Source organism: Arabidopsis lyrata, assembly GCF_000004255.2.
Source record: "Arabidopsis lyrata subsp. lyrata unplaced genomic scaffold ARALYscaffold_2, whole genome shotgun sequence".
In the NCBI taxonomy this organism is placed as follows: Eukaryota; Viridiplantae; Streptophyta; class Magnoliopsida; order Brassicales; family Brassicaceae; genus Arabidopsis; species Arabidopsis lyrata.
Window position 1 is genome coordinate 4,997,247 of NW_003302554.1, and position 18,998 is coordinate 5,016,244.

General features: G+C 35.5%; 2 protein-coding genes and 1 pseudogene across 2 annotated transcripts; 1 reads left to right on the plus strand and 2 right to left on the minus strand.

The window, feature by feature from the left end:
• The first annotated feature begins 3,035 nt into the window (after positions 1-3,035).
• LOC9322803 (protein PHLOEM PROTEIN 2-LIKE A8) lies at positions 3,036-3,712 on the plus strand. The gene is made up of 2 exons (XM_021035132.1): positions 3,036-3,229; positions 3,463-3,712. Exons 1-2 carry the CDS (start codon positions 3,036-3,038, stop codon positions 3,710-3,712), a joined length of 444 nt encoding a protein of 147 aa, XP_020890791.1.
• Positions 3,713-5,082: 1,370 nt separating this feature from the next.
• LOC9324335 (E3 ubiquitin-protein ligase ORTHRUS 3) lies at positions 5,083-8,444 on the minus strand. Its single transcript, XM_002888226.2, has 9 exons — positions 7,907-8,444; positions 7,015-7,544; positions 6,759-6,887; positions 6,574-6,676; positions 6,422-6,486; positions 6,202-6,304; positions 5,945-6,092; positions 5,574-5,788; positions 5,083-5,491 (listed from the first exon to the last, which is right to left on the minus strand). The coding sequence occupies exons 1-9, from the start codon at positions 8,369-8,371 to the stop codon at positions 5,279-5,281; spliced, it is 1,971 nt and encodes a 656-aa protein (XP_002888272.1). The 5' UTR covers positions 8,372-8,444; the 3' UTR covers positions 5,083-5,278.
• Positions 8,445-17,549: 9,105 nt separating this feature from the next.
• Positions 17,550-18,708, minus strand: LOC110230898 (annotated as a pseudogene).
• Between the last annotated feature and the right edge of the window lie 290 nt (positions 18,709-18,998).

Genomic DNA, 18,998 nt, shown 5'->3' on the forward strand with positions numbered 1-18,998 from the left:
ATGCATCCATACAGTAATGACCACTTTCACCTTTGTTTATCCATATGGATATCTATAGATACATTTTTGGATCATAATTAGCAAATAAATCCTGAAGTTGAGAAGTATTTACAATGGCATGCCATTAGCATTAATTATATGTAGCAAAAGTCTCTACAAAATCTTTCCTTAAGTAAAGATTTTGAAATCAAATAAGTTTTCAACAATTTACCAAAAATCTCTACACAATCTTTTTAAAAATCTCGACTTAGTTAACTTCTGATTTTTATCTGCAAAAAAAAAAAATTAATAGTAACGAATGATGTAAAAATCGGGAATGTTGATACTTGATACTACAATTTCTTCTACTTCTTTTTTTTTTTCATATAATGAAAATTATTTTTTAGGGATATTTTTTCAAAACCTCTAAATACAACAAAGGGTTTCAAAAGATAGCTTCTCTTTTGGCGGGTCGACACGCAAACCCGCAACTCTCTACGGGCTTATCCGCATGAACCTGCGATCCGTAGTGGATAAAAATATTATTCAAAAAAAAATAACAAATGATGTTTAATTTTACGGAACGGGGTTATATGGTGTAACGGGTTTAGATCGATATTAATATTAAACAATATACTTTGGATGAAATCTTAGAATTAAAAATCAAAATTTAATTATAAAATCAGAAACACTAAACAAAATAAACAATATTAACAAAACAAATACAACTTAAAATTTTGCTAAATAATTTTTTAGTTATAAAAAATCGACCCGCTGTGTACCGCGGGATAAAATCTAGTTTGGAGTAGTAAAATCGGTTTATAACAAAAACGTTTGTTCCATAACAATGAAGTTTTTTAGTTGTTATAAAAAAAGAAGAGGAAGTTTTTGGTGTGTTACGTCCATAGCGATGACGTTTTCTTTCTTGTAATTATTCACGTCCATAATTTTTTAACAATTCACCAAAAAATAAACAAAACAGTAAGACCATCAGCAGTGGCAAATGTGTTTGTGTGGATGTAAGTATTTTTTTAGTATTATGATTTAAAGCAAAAGAGAAAAGAGAAAGAGAAAGAAAGAGAGAGATAGAGAGAAAAAGTGTTACACCCGAATGTAAACTTACACCCGGGTGTGAAGAAAGAGACAATTTTTTTGTTTTTTTAATACCTACACCCTAAGACTCACACTCACCTGCTTGCCCCACTGCCCATGCCCTAAGCTTGAGGTCTAATTTGATCCATATCAAATATTGAGGTAATAAAGGAGAATATATGTCGGGGGATTATATCAGATTCAGAATTCTCCTTTGCTTTTTTGGCGGCGCAATGGTATTGACAGAGTGGTGGGTAGGGGCTCTTACACCGGCAATGGTGCTATTGTCAACCATCTTAACTTGCAAATTTTTAGGCTTTTATATCAAACAATATTTTTAGTTTTTAAGCGAATCGTAATGCTAAACGTTACATAATTAAATGCTAGTGTTTTTTTTTTTTTTTTAGCAAAGCAATTAAATGCTAGTTTGTCATTTGAGTTTGACCACTTCTTACTGCTTTAGCTGCAGATCTTTAACTAAACCGATTTGTTAGCGCCCCACATCAATTCATTTAGGTCCTTCTTTATTTGGCCAAATTTGATTTCTAACTAAAAAAAACAAAACAAAACAAAAAACTATTAAACCAAACAAATATCAGTTTTCATCCGCGTTCTAAACTAATATATAAACCAGAAATCAAATTAAAAAATTTTTTCATCAACGATACCAAACAAATCTCTAGAAAGTAGAAACAGAGAAAAGCTTGAAACAACATAACAACATAACTAGAAAACAAAATTTAACGTTCAATATTTAGAACTCCAGTTGCAGCAAAATAACAGATGGCAATACGTTCCACATATGTTGCGTACGAAATAAGGTAACAGTGTTTTTTGGTCCAAAACGTATTACACGAGCCGTTGCTAGTCACTAAGAAACATTAGTTACCCTGAAGATGACGTCAGCTAGTCATGAGGTAATGAAGTGACGCATTGAGTGATGCTCTCATGTCTTTTATGTCAGAAACATTTGTTACCAATTTTAGTTGTAATTAAAAAAAACAAAAAAATGGGGTGTTATGACGTCCAAAACAGTGACATTTTCTTTCTTTTAACTATTTAGGTCCATAATATTAACAATTTAACAAAAAAAAAATAAGCAGATGGGATAATTTTGTCAATTCTCTATACATTAAAAGAAAGTTAATTTTTTACATGTCAAACGCACAATTTTTCAGATTTTATATATTCTTTATTCATTTAATTCTATTATTTTATTTATCAAGCACTTTTAGTTACAAACTATATTTTTATACATATACATTTTCGTAAAAATCATACATATATGACTCTATTTTTTATTATATATATAGAAGTATGTTTATAAACATTTATATTTATTGTATATATACACAATAAATATAAATTCGATTCAGAAATCAGGTGATCTAGAAAATATTCGGATTTTTGAAATTTGCTTAAAACATATATGATAAACCCAAACACAACCACTATGTATTTTTTAAACATAGTGAAATTTTTTTAATAACCTAATCCAATGAATATATCTTATTATAGACAAAACTGTTAAAAAATTATATAACACAAAGATTCTCCCGAACATGGCATGGCCTCGCTGGTGTATATTTATTACTAAGTTTTTTTTTTTTTTTTTTTTTTTGTCATCCGAAATTAATTAAAGCTCAAAAGAGCCATTCCTGAGGAATGTTATTTACATAAGTGATATGAAGCGGTTCTGTACGAACTTTTCGTGCCAGATTATCCGCCTTAACATTAGCCCTACGAGAAATTAAAGATAAAGAAAAAGATGAAAACTCCTCCTTGTTGCTCTGAAATTCCTCCAAATACACTAAAAACGCCGGCCATTCGGTTGGTTATTACTAAGTTTTTGTGTTGACGAATTTATTCATCCATCCATCAAATATCCACTTTCACTTGCCCTCTCACATTATTTTTTTTATAGTATCAAAAATACAAAAACTTCACATTCTTTTCACAACAAAATGTCCTCTCTAGTATTCTTCAATTACAGAGGTGCGGAGCTGCGTTACAGCTTCGTCAGCCACCTCAGTGATGCCTTTGAGAGACATGGTATCAACTTCTTCCTAGACAATCATGAACTGAGGGGCAAAGATCTTGCAAATCTCTTTGTGCGAATCGAAGAGTCGAGGATCGCACTAGCCATCTTCTCCACAAGGTTATATTACATTCTTCACGTTACTACATATTCAATATCTCTTTTATATAGGTATTTTAGACTTTTGGTACTGATATTTAACAACAAATCTGGATCCGCCTGCTTGTCCTCATTGTTACTTTACTTCGTTCAGATTCATTTTTTTTTTTGTTATTGGATGCAATTGCTCTTGATTTGTTTAATGATTCACCATACCAAGAATATCTAATGGTGAAAATTAAAAGATAGTGTAGATATGCAGAGTCGAGTTGGTGTATGGATGAGCTTGTGAAAATGAAGAAATGTGTGGATAAAGGAAAGCTCAAAGTCATTCCTATCTTTTACAAGATTAGGGCAAGAGATGTGAGAGGACAGACAGGAAAGTTTGGTGACAAATTTTGGGAGCTAGCAAAGGTTTCTCGTGGAGATAAGATCAAGAAGTGGAAGGATGCTTTAGAATGTATCACCGGGAAGATGGGTTTGTCCTTGGGAAAAAAGTGGTAACTCACTAATCTTGATCTTCTTGGTCTTTTAAGACTATAAATAAAACCCTAAACCTATATATGATAGTTTTATGATTTATGATTTATATTCTTTTTCTCTCTTTGGCCAGTTCCGAAGCCGGTTTTATTATGGAAATCATTAAGGAAGTTAAGATAGTTTTAGCCGCAATTGGACGTGAAGGAAAAGAACATAATTATGTTAGTGTTTTAAAAAATAAGAAGAGAAAGATTTGGAATTGTCCATATGAACCTGTTCACTACAAAAGGAGCAACATCCAGAAGTTCTAAAGTAAACTAAAGCAAATCTTCCGCGGCGTCAAGTGTTTAAAATGATGTGATTAGTTTCTTTGTTGTGGAGATCATGTACCTTGATTTTGTGTAAGACTGTAAGGTAAGAGAGTATAGAAGAAATTCTATAATATAATTCAAAAATAGCTGGATCACTCTTTAGGTTTTCTTCTTGGTTCTTTTAATGCATGAACTCTATATTTAGCCTATTGTTGGGAGATATTATAGGAATATAATCTCATGTATTTCACAGACTGTATACATGTATGTATAAAATGAGAGAAACTAGGCTAAAGTTAACATAAGGTTACTTCATACAAAACAGAGGAATATTTAGGTAAAGAGATGATTAAGTCTATTGGTCCTTTGCTTTTCCGGCGATAATGGTATTGACGAGCGTAGCAGTGGGTAAGGGCTCTTAAACCGGAGGTGATGCTGTCCTCGGCCATCTTTAGTTGTGATTTTTTTTTTTCGTCGAATGAAGTCATTATATTAGATGGTTTGAGAAGTCACTATGCAGCGCGTTTGATATTACATGAGGAACCAGATTATGAAAATAGAAAGTAGAGTTATAAAGGGATTTGTTGCTTAGCAAAAAGATCAGTAGGTTTATTGCAAAATCCCGTTGTCACCAAGTGAATTGACAATCTGTGAATCTTTTCTTCTATCTTCGTGCTTCACTAATCCAGTTGAAAATACCAAAGTTGAGTTTGTGACCATTGAGCAGTTCCGCAACTACTTTGTTGTCGCCTTAAAAGCATACCCTAATGAATCCATTGCTCCAACAATTATGCATTGCGAAGTTTAAGGCTTGGAAGTCACTCTCTAAAGCATTACTGTCCACCTCCCTTTCGCTCTTGTAGAAAACAGCTTTTCTAGTTTTTAAAAAATGGTAAAGGATTTTCAAAACGTTTCATGAATTTTATAACTAAAATCAAAATTCAATCTGTCAAACAATAACTAAACCCACAGAAGTAATAATTTTTTTATAATTCATTTCACTTCCTCTTTTTATTTGACCAAATTTAATTCCCAACTAAACCAAAATCTAGAACATGCAAGAAAAAAAAAAAGTCAAACCACAGAACCAAATTGTACGTTCTACTAACACAAATGTAGTAAAATCAAAAATAACATATGGCAATACGTTCAACAAATGTTGCGTACGAAATAAGGTAACAGAGTTTACTTTCAGTCTTTGGTACAAAAACATAAACATAGTTTCCAACTTTACTTGATGGTTGGATCCAAGAGAGCCATTGGAAAGCCCCCTACTTACTTACTTCATGTCAGATTCCACTACAGTCGCAGAAACTGCTGCGTCAATGTCCAACTTAATCCGTTTCTTTGGTTGCTCAGCATCTCCAGACACGGGCAGAGTTTCTTCTTCATGGCTGGTACCTGAGCATTCACCTTCATCTACATGTTCTGTGTTGTCCTCCTCCTCCTGGTTCTTCAGCTTCTCTATCACCTCTGCTACTTCTCTATTGACCTGTTTACACACAGTTCACCAAAGAGGTTATTCATGAGTTTCACTTAGAATCAAAAAGAAGATATATATGATGATGTTTCACCTGAGGGTTTTGGATAAATTCAGCAATGTCTGTTGGGCAACAAGGGCACTTCATGACATTCTTTTGTGCGCGTAGTGTTCGTCCACCTCTGCTTCTCTCTCTCATTAGAGTTTTCCCAGCAAATTTGGATACTATACAAGCCTTGCAGAAGTTATGAGCACAAGGTGTTGTCACAGGATTAGTCATCACTTGCTGGCAGATCTGGCACTTAAATTCTGCATCAACAAAATCCCATTGACAGTTTTAGATGGATTGGAGAAAATTTCAGAAACAAAGAAAGAGGCTAATACTAAGATAACCATTTTGAAACATAACTTCCTCACTATAAACATTATAACAGCAGAGGTAGAGGAGGATTTGGACACACTGACCTTTCAGAAGTCTTGCCCTCATCGTATTCGACCGTGCCGATGTCATGGCTTTCCTCAAAAATTTCCTCTCCTCAGGATCCTTAACATTATTAACTGCCTTTCTACTAGCAGGTGGCGGCTTCATCCATCGCCAACGACCCTCACCTTCCTGATCAAGTAAGCGTATATTATTAGTGGAGACAGGGGAAATATTACATATTAAGAACTGTTATACAATTGAGATGTCTTTATATAACAATGGATACATGGGAACTTACATCAAAATCCCATGATGGACTTTCTTTTCTCTCAAATAGGTTTGTGGCCATATTAAGCTCCGGAACATTAGGCAAAGGTCTTGGACGATCTCCATGCTCATCACTACAATATATCACATCATGCCTTAGTAGTTGAACGTATTGCCATCTGTTACCTTATTTCGTATGCAACATTTGTATAATATAGAAAAGGCGCACGACTACAAGAAGTTGATCAAACCTGGTCCATGGAGCTGGCTCATTGTCACATCTAATAAACAGGAAACGACAGACCTTATAAGAACCCTATATATGGAAAATAGAAGAATAGGTCAATGCATAAAAAGGAAGGCAATGGAAATTAGTTATCACAGTTGTTAGCTATATGTGTACCTGTACTCCAACTTTGATCCAACATTTCTCGATGCGGTAAACCCCATCATACCTTAGTAATTCTCCCTCAGGGGCGTATGCAGAATGCATGTCCTTGGAAGACCTGATCATATATGGAAAAAGTTAAGTGAAAAAGTAATTAAAGACGTTGCATGGAATAGAGTTGTGCTCAAATGACCCCTAACCTGACAACTCGAACAGGATACCCCAGTTTGCAGCTAAGTCTTAAGGCTTCATTAGACTTTTCAAATTTTTGATCAAAACCCTGAACGCTGTTAGTCCTTAAGTTGCGAGTACTGAGATCTCTTCCCCCACTGTGTGACACATTGAAGACAAAAGAGACAAAATCTATCAGTCAACTGGAGATTATTTAGGGAAACAAATCCTAACAAGAATAAACCAAATCGAGCAAAAGCAAGCTCGGAGTAATGAATAGCAGACCTTCCTGTGTATAGAAACCATTCTCCATGATCCTCATCATCCTCATAACCTCCAGCGAGCACAACAGATTGAGCTCCATAACTAGCTTGTCCAGCAATGCCAGAAACAAGTGGGAAGTGAACCCCCCACTGCCGAGCCGTATGTCGGCCCTTCCAGGATTCTCCAACCAAAACACCTTGGTTCCTAACAGGATCATGTTCAGCTGGTATAGGACCAAAGTGATCCCGTGGGATTGTTACAAAAATCTTGCCGCTGGAAGCATTCGCATTCCCTAGTTTCTTAGCTCGATCGGTTGTAAATGCTTTATCTGGACGGTCTTCATTACTGATGACGTGAACAACTTTAGAAGTACTCGCATCAACCCTCTGAGATAATCTTGCCAACCTAATAGCAGACACAATGGACAAGTTGATGTGGGGATTGCTTATCATGCTTTCAGGAACTACGCTGCGGCATGTTCCACAACTGCGATTTCCCTGTCTCATCCACTTCAAGAAACATTTCAAACAAGCGTTGTGCCCACATGGTGTCTGAAAAAGAAACACACAATATATCCGTCAGCCCTAATGAAATACTTATTTTGAAAAGAAGAAATTAACACTTAATTAAAACGTCTTGCAACTCCTACTACAGTTTCCCGTTTCCAATACTCATCAATGACAAAATTAATATGAAACACTAACTTAATTGTCTAAAAATAAATAAAGAGAAACATCCCATAAACGGCAACCAAACAACGATATAGAAAATATCAAGCATCAACAAAAGTGTACACATATCACCTCTCAACTAATTAATTGTTTGGTTGCCGTTTATGTGATGTTTAATTAATTGTGACAAACAACGAAAAGAAACTAAACACCAGATCCAAAACTAACATAAAAACACGAACCGACACTGGTTTCTGTAGCAACTGCATACAGATTGAGCAATGGAAGTGCGATAGCACATCCTCATCAGCGGGTTTTTTCCCTTTACTCTTCCTCTTCTTCTCTTCTTCGTCATCCTCATGGACGACGGCTTTACCACTCAGTAACTGTTGCCTCTTCTTAGCCTTCTCTTCAGCAGAGAGAGAGTCATCTGCTTCAATCTCGTGGATCGCCACTACAAGATCTGAACCAACAGATCCATATCCGGGCGCAACGCCGGAAACAGGAAGAGCATCGGTTTCACCGCAGCAATCAGGACAAAGCCACTGTAAAGTAGATTCGAGGGTTTTGGGAGGTGAAGAAAGGCAGGACACGTGCCAAGGCGTAACGCAAGTGCCGCAAGTGAGAGATTCCTCCGGCGGAGGCGTCGATTTGCATCGCATGCAAACACCGGCGGGGTCACACGGGAATTGGGTGTCACGCGTCATTTCCGATGATGAGAAGAGCCAAAAGATGAGAGAGAGAGACAAAGAGAGAGAAATAAGGTGAAGAAGGTATTTAAATTTTTAGGGCTTCAAATTAGCCGTATAAGGAAGGAAATTTCTTTTAGTTGTCAAAAACTATAATTGTCCTTCTTACCAAAAAAACAAATATAATTGTCCTACTATAAAATATCTACCATTGAATATGGACTAATTATGATTTTTGAACAATTAAGATAGTAAAATATTATTATTATTATTTTTAATATATTAAAAAGAAATAAATCTTTGAAAATTATTTGCCTATATATTATTACAAGGTTTGTTCTCTTTATTTGGTTTTATCCCTTTTTAATACAAATGATAACAATGGATGTTAATTTTAATTTATGGGTATTAGAAGGTTCTCTATACCCACTTACAACCTAAAATGTGATGATGGTCTACATGTTGATTCATGTCTACGCGATAGTTCTGTTCTCATTATCCCACATACACAACGTTGGCTCATGTCACCATAGGTTACAAGCTATTTTCGTTTCTTTGCTGTCTTCTCAAGATATAACTCTATCTACTTGATTTGAAGACCCCAAAAACTAAAAACAGAAAAACATGTCTTTACCATTCATATGGAGATCATGAGTTTCGTTTCTACTGCTACTGGATGTTGTAGTTCTTAAAAAAAATAACGAAGCCGCTTACCAAGTTTTAAGACTCACAAGAATGATAGTATCTCTAAGTTGGTTTTTCTCCAGACTCACTGACAAATCCCATCTTTTCTCTAAATGATTTAGAAAGACACAAATTTATGAAAATATTTTTTGGTGCAAAAAAACCTTGACGTAAATAAATAATGATTAACTAATTAATCATTCCTTTTCGGCAAAAGCACCACTTCTGATATATCTCGCGGTCTCACCATATGTTGTGAGGTTTTTACTTGTGATAAATATTTCTTTAGAAATTTTAGTAAATTTTGTTGCAATTGTATAAATATTATACTGAATTTCAATTGAACCAACTATAACTTTTATTATATATTTGAGTCATTCTAACAAGCCCATATAACTAACAAAAATGCTTTCTAGAGGAATGTGTATTTCAATATTAAGAAACACAATCTCTCAAATAAAATTTGGAGGTGATTGAAAATGATTTGGTATCGGAGGCCACCTCATCCCTAGGCTGGATCATCCGTACCTGCCGGGGTTCTCGTCTTCGGGAGATAACTGAGAGCATCAAAGCAACTCACCCGCCTTCTCCTACAGCTGGGACAAGATGTAGTTTTATGACGATGACTATTGACCGTGTGTATATGCGAAACACACTTGGGAGCAGATCCGGCTACAACACCTATGCTTTATTTTCTTGTTTTCTCAACAGAATTCTGAGATGTTCCTTTATCACCTGAGTTGCTTTTAAAGACAGACTAGCTACGGAGTCATACAAGAATGTCTACTATGTGGTGAAGCAGATGACTCACGCGACCATCTCTTTTTGTCTTGCCCATACTTTTTCACCACGTGGATGGAGATCAGCGCACCTATTCTCCGTCACCACATCACGCCGGATTGGCAAGACACAGTTCGTAGTTGCTCAGCCGAAGGTCAATCACATTGACAATTCTCTCATTCTTTTGTGTTTTCAAAGTACGATTTACCTTATCTGGAAAGAACGGAATGAAAGAAAGCATGGCCGGTCCTCATATTTTGGGGTCCAAAAACGTAAAATTTTTTTTCTTAAGGTTATTTTAAAAGGTTTAAAAAACGGGAAAAATGTCATTTTATCTCCCAACTTTCAAAAAGTGGCCAATCAATACGTCAACTTCATATGTGGCCATTTAAAACATGAAATAAACGTTGACTAACGTTTGAGACATGGAAATTCGTTGACCAGGCCAAAATAGACATGCCGTTATCAGTCGTTAACGGAACCTCTAACGCCCGTTATCACCCGTAACGACTCTGTTAATCAACTTTCAAATTGTGGCCATTTTAAACATCAACTTTATATGTGGTCATTTAAAACATGAACTAATCGTTGACTAACATTTGAAACATGAGAATTCGTTGACGAGGCCAAAATAGACATGTCGTCATCATTCGTTAAAAAAACCTATAATATCCGTTATCACCCGTTAACGACTCTGTTAGTATATCCAAAACGACGTCGTTTTGAAAATAATCAAGAGAAAATCAGGACAAATTTTTTGTTTAAAGCATAATCCAAGGACATGGTTTGATATATAGACAATCGTAGAGCCAATAATTGGAAGCAAACATCGTTTATATATTTGTTTTAAATCTAAAAAGGAATCATGGAAGCAAACTTGTAGACCCATCATAGGACTAAAATAGGCATGGGCGTTCGGATATTCGGGTCGGGTTCGGGTTGGGTTTTTCGGGTTTGGGTTTTTCGGGTTTAGAAAACTAAGATCCATTCGGGTATTTTAAAACTTCGGGTTCGGGTCAGGTTCGGATCGGGTATTTCGGGTTCGGATTCAGGATTACCCAAAGTATCCAAATATTAGAAATTTTGTATCCGATCCTATGCAAAGTATTGAAAAATAATCAAAAAATCTATAAAACCCAAGTATTTTAACCCGAATCTAACCCAAAGTAGCTAAAACACCCGAAAATATCTTAACATCCGAATAATTTTGGCACTTAGGTTATTACAAGTATAAATATTACTAATATATTATAACTATGTACTTATAATTTGGGTATGTTCGGGTACTTGTTCGGGTTCGAGTTCGGGTTGGGTTCGGGCCTAAGACTAAATGTAGCTTTTCTGAAATGGAGATAGAGATAATAGGACTATTCATCTTGTTTGAGCTGTTGTAGAAATAGATTTGGGGATTTGGTGTTTTCATTTGGGAAAAATCTTTTTGGACATACTAACAGTGTCGTTAACGGGTGATAACGGATGTTATAGGTTCTGTTAACGAATGATGACGACATGTCTACTTTGGCCTGGTCAACGAATTCTAATGTTTCAAATGTTAGTCAACGATTAGTTCATGTTTTGAATGGCCACATATGAAGTTGATGTTTAAAATGGCCACAATTTGAAAGTTGATTAACAGAGTCGTTACGGGTGATAACGGGCGTTAGAAGTTCCGTTAACGACTGATAACGGCATATCTATTTTGGCCTGGTCAACGAATTTTCATGTCTCAAACGTTAGTCAACGTTTATTTCATGTTTTAAATGGCCACATATGAAGTTGACGTATTGATTGGCCACTTTTTGAAAGTTGGGAGATAAAACGACATTTTTCCCTTTAAAAAACAAGGGCATATTATTGTAAAAATAAATTAAATTGGTTTATTAATGTAATAATTTTTTTCTGATGGATTTCCGAAATAGTTGGGGGCGAAAGCCCATGTTTCATTGTGCGTTGTCCAGGATGGGTCATTGACAGAAGCACCAACGTGCCCATAATATACTTCGCAACAGCTCTCTGGATTCATTGAAAAAGTCATAAGAGCTCGGATGTCCTCTTTGTGTTACGCACCTGACTCAACGAATGGTATATATATGGATTCTCACTCACTGATGATGCTTTGTTCCTGACGTCGTCTCTGTTTTCTATAAGCTATGTTTCGATGCCTCTGTTTTATGTCTTTTGATCTCTTGAAACAGGCCGACCCAATCATATTTGCTGCCCAAAATGACTTTACCACTAGACAATGAAACAACTATTGGACTAAATTGTTGCTCCTAATATATATAAGATATTTTTGGCGCCTAAAGCCCTTGCTTCATGGGCTTTAGCCCAGGGTCGACTCTGTCTTGAAGCATAACTTAGAAGGTGTTATTTGTTTGTTATTTAAATAGAGTTTTAGTGACTTAAAATGTTATGTAGAATCTGTTGTTATTCAATCAAGATTTTTAAATTTTTTTAAAAGTTTAGTGTTATTAGTTTAAGATTTGAAAAAATTAATCTAAAATCTTCATAAATCTGGAGTTATTGGATTCATACTTTTATAAAGTCAATAAAAGTTTTGTGTTATTCAATTAAAACAAAAAAATCTATCATGGTTAATGAATTAAATTATTATGTTATTGGTTTATGTTTTTCTACATTTTTCTTAACAAAATAAAGTCATGAAAAGTATCATCAAAATTGAGAGATTGTTTGAGAAACTTTATAAGATTATAAAAACTAACCAACAAAATTATTGAAAACTGTCTAGCAATACTTTATAATCTTTCATTTGTTTACGAATTAAATCATGAAAATTCCTTATAAAATAGGAACCAATAACACCCTCTTAGTTTTTTTTTTTTTTTTTTTTTTTGTGATTTCCCTTTGTACATACTATGTTTTTGTTGATGAATTATAAATTTAACATTTTAAAAAACAAACAAAAAAGATTTCTTCAACTATTTTCAATTTCCGAATGTTTTTATCTACAAGTTAAATTGTTGGCATGATTAAGTTTTTTTTTGTAATTAAGATATGATGTTGTTTTTTATATTTTCCATCGCTAAAGGGATTTTTTTTTCTCTCAACCACACATTAATTAAAAATTAATTTCATGATTAGTTGCCCAATCAGGATGAGAACAGTTTACGAATATAACTTCAGAAAATAAAAATCTAGAGGATTGAGCTAAACAATCCGCTTTAAATTACATAAACGAGAAATATAAGAGAGAGAAAAGAGGGGAAAAGAGTCACGGAGCAATCCAAATTCATCTAGCATATTGAAAAAGCGAACTATTCTTCCGGAGACTGCACCATCAAGACTAACCCTGTACAATCTGTTTCAAACGCATAAATCCTAACATTCAATCATTCTTGAAAGATTATTTTGCATACCCCAAATTAATGCTTCCATCTTCGAGTGAAGGGATGGACACCCCCGAAGACACTTTGCACCAAGCAGTATTGTTTGATCATTTTCTTGGAAACACCACCATCTTACACCCATAGTTGGATCCAAAAATTTCAAAGCAATATAGGTTTTTATTTCTTTTGTTAAATATGTTGAATTTTAAATCATAATCTAAATAGTGTGATAATCTGACCAAAAAATCTATTCAAATAGTGTGAAATTTTTTAGGTAAATCTATTTATATTTAATTTTTTAATTTTTTCTATTTGATGTTTTTCGTTTCTCTTTTTTCAACCGTAATTAATCAAATAGCTCACAATATTTGGAAGTTAAACAACGAAAAATATACAACTTGTATCCTTCTTCTCCCAAATATCTAGTGTAAGATCGAGTCTAAACACCAAATGATCCTTGTTTCCATATATACATGTCAAAAATATGTCTCTTTGAAATTATTAATTTAGTTTTATATGAGTACTTAATTTTTTACTATTACTACAATACTATACGCTAATATGAATTATTTATTTTGGCGAATTCCATCGGATGCTCATAAAGGTACGTTCCCATGGATACTCTGGTATTTATGGAAAGTTAGAAATGATAAAGTTTATAATAACGTGGATCAAAGTCCCTCTTAGATTTTACAGGTAGTAGAGAATGAAGAGCAAGCTTGGCAGCTAGCTCAGGTGGATATCCCGGATGGCATTTCAGATTCAGTGATTGGGAATACTCACTCCCATAATAGAATGGACGATCTAAGGCAGATCCGAAATGGACTACTGTGTTATATAGATGGGTCTTGGAAAGAGAGTGATCGATTTTCAGGGCTAGGGTGGTTTTGTCCAAACCCGAATGATGGAACGCAAGAGATGGGAGCTGCTAATCTTCGAAGAAGCTTAACCTCACTTCACACCGAGGTTGAAACATTAATCTGGGCGATGAGATGTATGATCGGCCAAGACAAGAGAGAAGTAGATTTCCTTACAGACTGCTCCGACCTGGTGAAGATGGTGTCTTTCCCGCAAGAGTAGCCAGCGTTTGCAACATACTTAGAGGCGATTCAGAGTGACAAGGAAGAGTTTGACGTTTTTTCATTATCTTTAGTTTCTCGAACTGCAAATGTGAAAGCGGATAAACTGGCTCGAACTCTTCGTACCCAGCCGCATCTTATCAACTATGTAAACAACTTTCCACAAAATTGGCTTATTTGAGCCAATCTAATATAGCTGTTGACAAAAAAAAAAAAAAAAAAAATAACTATTACTACAATACTAGCTACTTCAACTAAAATAGATTCTTAAAAATGTTAATAGATGCTTATACTATACACTAATAAAATCATCAAAACAATGTTAACATATATGTAACCATATATCAAACCACACCAACTGGTCTTTTGGCGTGAACGGAATGCTCGTATTCATGTCGACGCCACACCAACTGGTTTGAAGCAAAGAGAAGCTCATCCAAAACAGAATTACATCTCTCGATTATTCTGATGCAGCAGTGGCTCATGGTCAGGCCTTAATCACCACTCGTAGCTCCCATACAGTCTCGTTTCATGGCCTGGTTTTATGCTCTGTTTTTTGACATGGTTTATGTCATTGTCGTTGTTATAACTAGAAGGAAATGTCCACTTTGTACATAACTTTTAGCTCTTTTGATTAATGTATTACACATTTTAACAAAACAAAAAAAAAAAATCATATATAAAACCAACTAGTATTTTTATAGATATCCCTTAATTATTTTATGAGAAGTAATTGTAACTTACTCCGCTTTTATCGAATTAACTAACAAAAGTTGAATGTATTTGCACGACTACGAGAAGTATATCAAAAATGGTCCATGTACCTGTCTCATTGTCACATTTAACAAACAGGAAACGACATATCTTATATAAGAAAACGCGTAAGAAAAAAACGCAGAAGAATAGGTTAATGCATAGAAAAAAACGCGAAGGAAAATTTACGGTTGTTTGCTATATGTTTACCTGTATTCCAACTTTCCGCCAGCATTTCTCTATTTTGTACACCCCATCATACCTTAGTAGTCCTCCCTCAGGGGCAAATGTAGAACGAGTCTCCTTGTGAGACCTAATCATATATGGAAAAAGGTAACTGAAAAGTAATAAAGACGTTGCATGCAATTAAGTTGCGCTCAAATAACCGCTAACCTAACAACTCAAACAGGATACCCTAGTTCGCAACTACATCTTAAAGTTGTATTAGACTATAAAAATTGTTGATCAAAAGCGTGATCCTTTTTAGTCCTTCCTGTTGCGGCTGAGATCTTTTCCCCCATTGTGTGACACATTCAAGACAAAAAGAGAAAAAATCTATCAGTCAATTGGAGAAACAAATCTTTCAGTCAATTTATCATCATCATCAAATGGTAGCAGCTTAATTTGGTCATTACATTGTTCTTGTAGCATGACGTATAAATATCCAAATAGATGCAAAGATCAAAAGATTATGTGTGTTCATTGTCGCCAGCAATTTGAATATTTTGAGTGCCCGGCTCCATTGATGACTCCATAGACTTACGAAAACCAGCATCTCAGTAGAGCGACAGCCAGAGCGAGTCAGGTCTCGAGCGTACCTTATATTCTTGTGGTTCTTTCAGCAATGCCTAAACCTTTCTTGACATCTCAAAGATTTAGTGAACCGAAAATTGAAGTTAGGGTTGAACCAAAAACTGAAGTTAAGGTAAACCAAAAGTTGAAGTAAGGTTGAACAACAACCTCCATTAAGAGGTTCTGTTCATGTAGACCAATTAAGGAGAGCTAGTGGAGGAGAAAGCAAAAGAAAGGGACCTCCATCAAGAAACTTGCTTCATGTTCCTCAGTTAAGAAGAATCAGCGAAGACGCATGGATCAAACGTGATAGACGGGAGATTACTCCAAGTATGATCAAACTGTCTCTTGAAAGGTTAGTCTCTCCTTCTGAGCAAAATAATGTTGGTTCTGAAGCAACAAAAGTCCCTCAAGACTCAGAGAAATGCAATGCAACAAAAAGAGTGAAGTGTGAAAGTAAGAACACTAATGATATGGTTATGGAGGAGGAACCTGAAGTAATGGTTATGATTGTTCCATATGCTGATTTGTACAACAATGAAAAGGATTTGATCGAAGCTTCGTTTAGAGAAACCAGGTATGGGCTGCTTATGATGACGACGGAATGCCTAGATGGTATGCACTAGTCAATAAGATTTTCTCTCAAGAACCGTTCAAGATGTGTATTCTTGGGTGAATAGTAAGAAAAATGAAGAACTAGGTCCAATGAAGTTGATTGATTCAAGGTTTTACAAGACAAGCAGACGCTTCTCAATCGGAAAGTGAAAAAATTGTGATTATTGAAGGAAACAAATCCTAATTAGAATAAATCAAATGGACCAAAAGTAATCGTCCGCTTTGATTTATGATATGGGGATTATTTGTCATGCTTTCAGGAACCATGCAATCCCGTATCATAATCGCAATTTTTGCTCTTATCGATTGAGAAGCGTATGCTTTTTTTGTAAAACCCTGAATTAGTCCACTTCCTTAGACCCAATTCTTCATTTTTCTTGATATTCATTCAAGAAATACACATCTCAAACGGTTACTGAGACACAACCTTTTGACCAGTGCATACCACTGGGGCATTCCGTAATCATCATAAGCAGCCTATACCTTTTTCTCCAAACAAAGCTTTGATCTGGTCCTTTTCATATAGAAATCATCATCTCGCGCGAACACTCATAACCATTACATCAGGTCCCTCCTCCATAACCACATCATTAGTGTTCTTGCTTTCACACTTTACTCTTTTCGCTGCATTGCATTTCTCCGAGTCTTGAGGGACTTTTGTTGATTCAGAACCAACATAATTTTGCTGAGAAGGAGAAACTAATCTTTAAAGAGTCAGTTTGAGCATACTCTGAGCCTTTACCATCAAAGCACATTGAATCATATTTCAAGTAATCTCCGGTCTATCATGTTTGATCCTTACGTCTTCGCTGATTCTTCTTAACTAAGGAACATGAAGCAGGTTTCTTGATGTAGGTCCCTTTCTTTTTCTTTGTTTTCCACTAGCTATCCTTTATTGGTCTACATGACCAGAACCTCTTAATGGAGGTGGTTGTTAAACCTTTAACTTCAACTTTTGGTTCAACCTTAACTTTAGTTTTTGGTTCAACCTTAACTTCAGCTTTTGGTTCACCAAATCTTTGAGATGTTAACAGAGGGTTTAGGCACTATTGACAGAAGCACAGGAAGATAAGGCATGCTCGGAACCTGATTCGCTCTGGCTGTCTCTTGAGTAAATGGTTTTCGTAAGTCCATGGAGTCATCGATGGAGCTGGACCTCAAAAGCTTCAAATGGCTGGCAACAATGAAGACACATAATCATGTGATCTTTGCATTTATTTGGATATATATACGTCATGCTACATGATGACATAATGGCCAGAAGCTGCTACCATTTGTTAATGATGATGATGATGAATTGAATGATAGATTTTTTAGGAAAACAAATCCTAATTAGAATAAGTCAAATAGACCAACAGCAAGCTCGGGGTAATGAAAAGCAGACCGACCTTCCTGTGTATTGAAACCATTCTCCATGATCCTCGTCATCCTCATAACCTCCGGAGAGCACAAAGAGCTCCATAACTAGCATGTCCAGCAATGCCACAAACAGGTGGGAAGTGAGCCCTCCACTGCCAACATTCAAGTCGGCCCTTCCAGGATTCTCCAACCAAAAGACATTGGTTCCTGACAGAATCATCTTCAGTTGGTATAGGACCAAAGTGATCAAGTGGGATTGTAACAAAAATCCTACGACTGGAAGCATTTACGTTCCCTGGTTTCTTAGCGCGCTCAGTTGTAAATGCTTTCTCTGGACGGTCTTCATTGCTGATGAAGTGAACAAATTTTGAAGTACTCGCATCAGCCTAGAGACTCTTGCTAACCTAATAGCAGACACAATGGACAAGTGATACGGGGATTGCTTGCCATGCTTTCACGAACTACGCTGCGGCATGTTCCACAACTGCGGTTTCTCTGACCCATCCACTTCAAGTAACATTTCAAGCAAGCGTTGCGCCTATATGGTGTATAAAAAAAGAAACACACAAGATAAACGAAGCGGTTGCAGTTGTGGGAGTTTGCAGAAGCGGACGGTTGTGGTTTCAAGCGTTTTGACCGACTAGTTTAGCGGTTGAAAACTAGTGTGTTTGTGGGAGATTTAGGAATTAGGACTGGTTGATCAGCGGGTATGATAGCGGGTATATATATAAAATATATATTTTATATATAGAACTTGATAATATATATTTTAATTTTCTAAGTTTTCTTTTTAGCTTTTTTTCCTTTTTGAACCAGCCTGCAACCGCAAACGCTTGTCGGAAGGAGCTTTTGAAATCCGACAATTTTGAGCGGTCTGAAGCGGTATGGAACGGTTTCTATGATTTGTACCAACCGTTAACAACCGTAACAGATTGCTGAAACCCATGTTAAACGGGTGATAGTGGGAGAACCAATCAACAGCTTAAATACTTGTTTTGAAAAGTAGAATAACACTTAATATAAAAAAATGTATTGCAACTCCTATTACTACAGTGGAACAATTCTTGGGTTCACCCCTAGGGGTGAACCCTTGTATTCACCTCCTGTGGTTTTAGCCAATGATTATGCCATGTCATCTAGCATTTAACTAAAAATTAAAAATTAATAAAATTAATAAAATAAATTAAGAAATAAAAATCACCTTCTTAAAAACGTCGTTGGTGTTAGGGTTTCGAT

Coding starts and splice junctions, on each gene's coding strand:
- LOC9322803 (XM_021035132.1), top strand. CDS start 3,036: ATGTCCTCTCTAGTATTCTTCAATTACAGAGGTGCGGAGCTGCGTTAC. Junction 3,230..3,462: donor CTAGCCATCTTCTCCACAAG/GTTATATTACAT, acceptor AAGATAGTGTAG/ATATGCAGAGTCGAGTTGGT.
- LOC9324335 (XM_002888226.2), bottom strand. CDS start 8,371: ATGACGCGTGACACCCAATTCCCGTGTGACCCCGCCGGTGTTTGCATG. Junction 6,677..6,758: donor TATCCTGTTCGAGTTGTCAG/GTTAGGGGTCAT, acceptor ATATATGATCAG/GTCTTCCAAGGACATGCATT. Junction 6,487..6,573: donor GGATCAAAGTTGGAGTACAG/GTACACATATAG, acceptor TTCCATATATAG/GGTTCTTATAAGGTCTGTCG.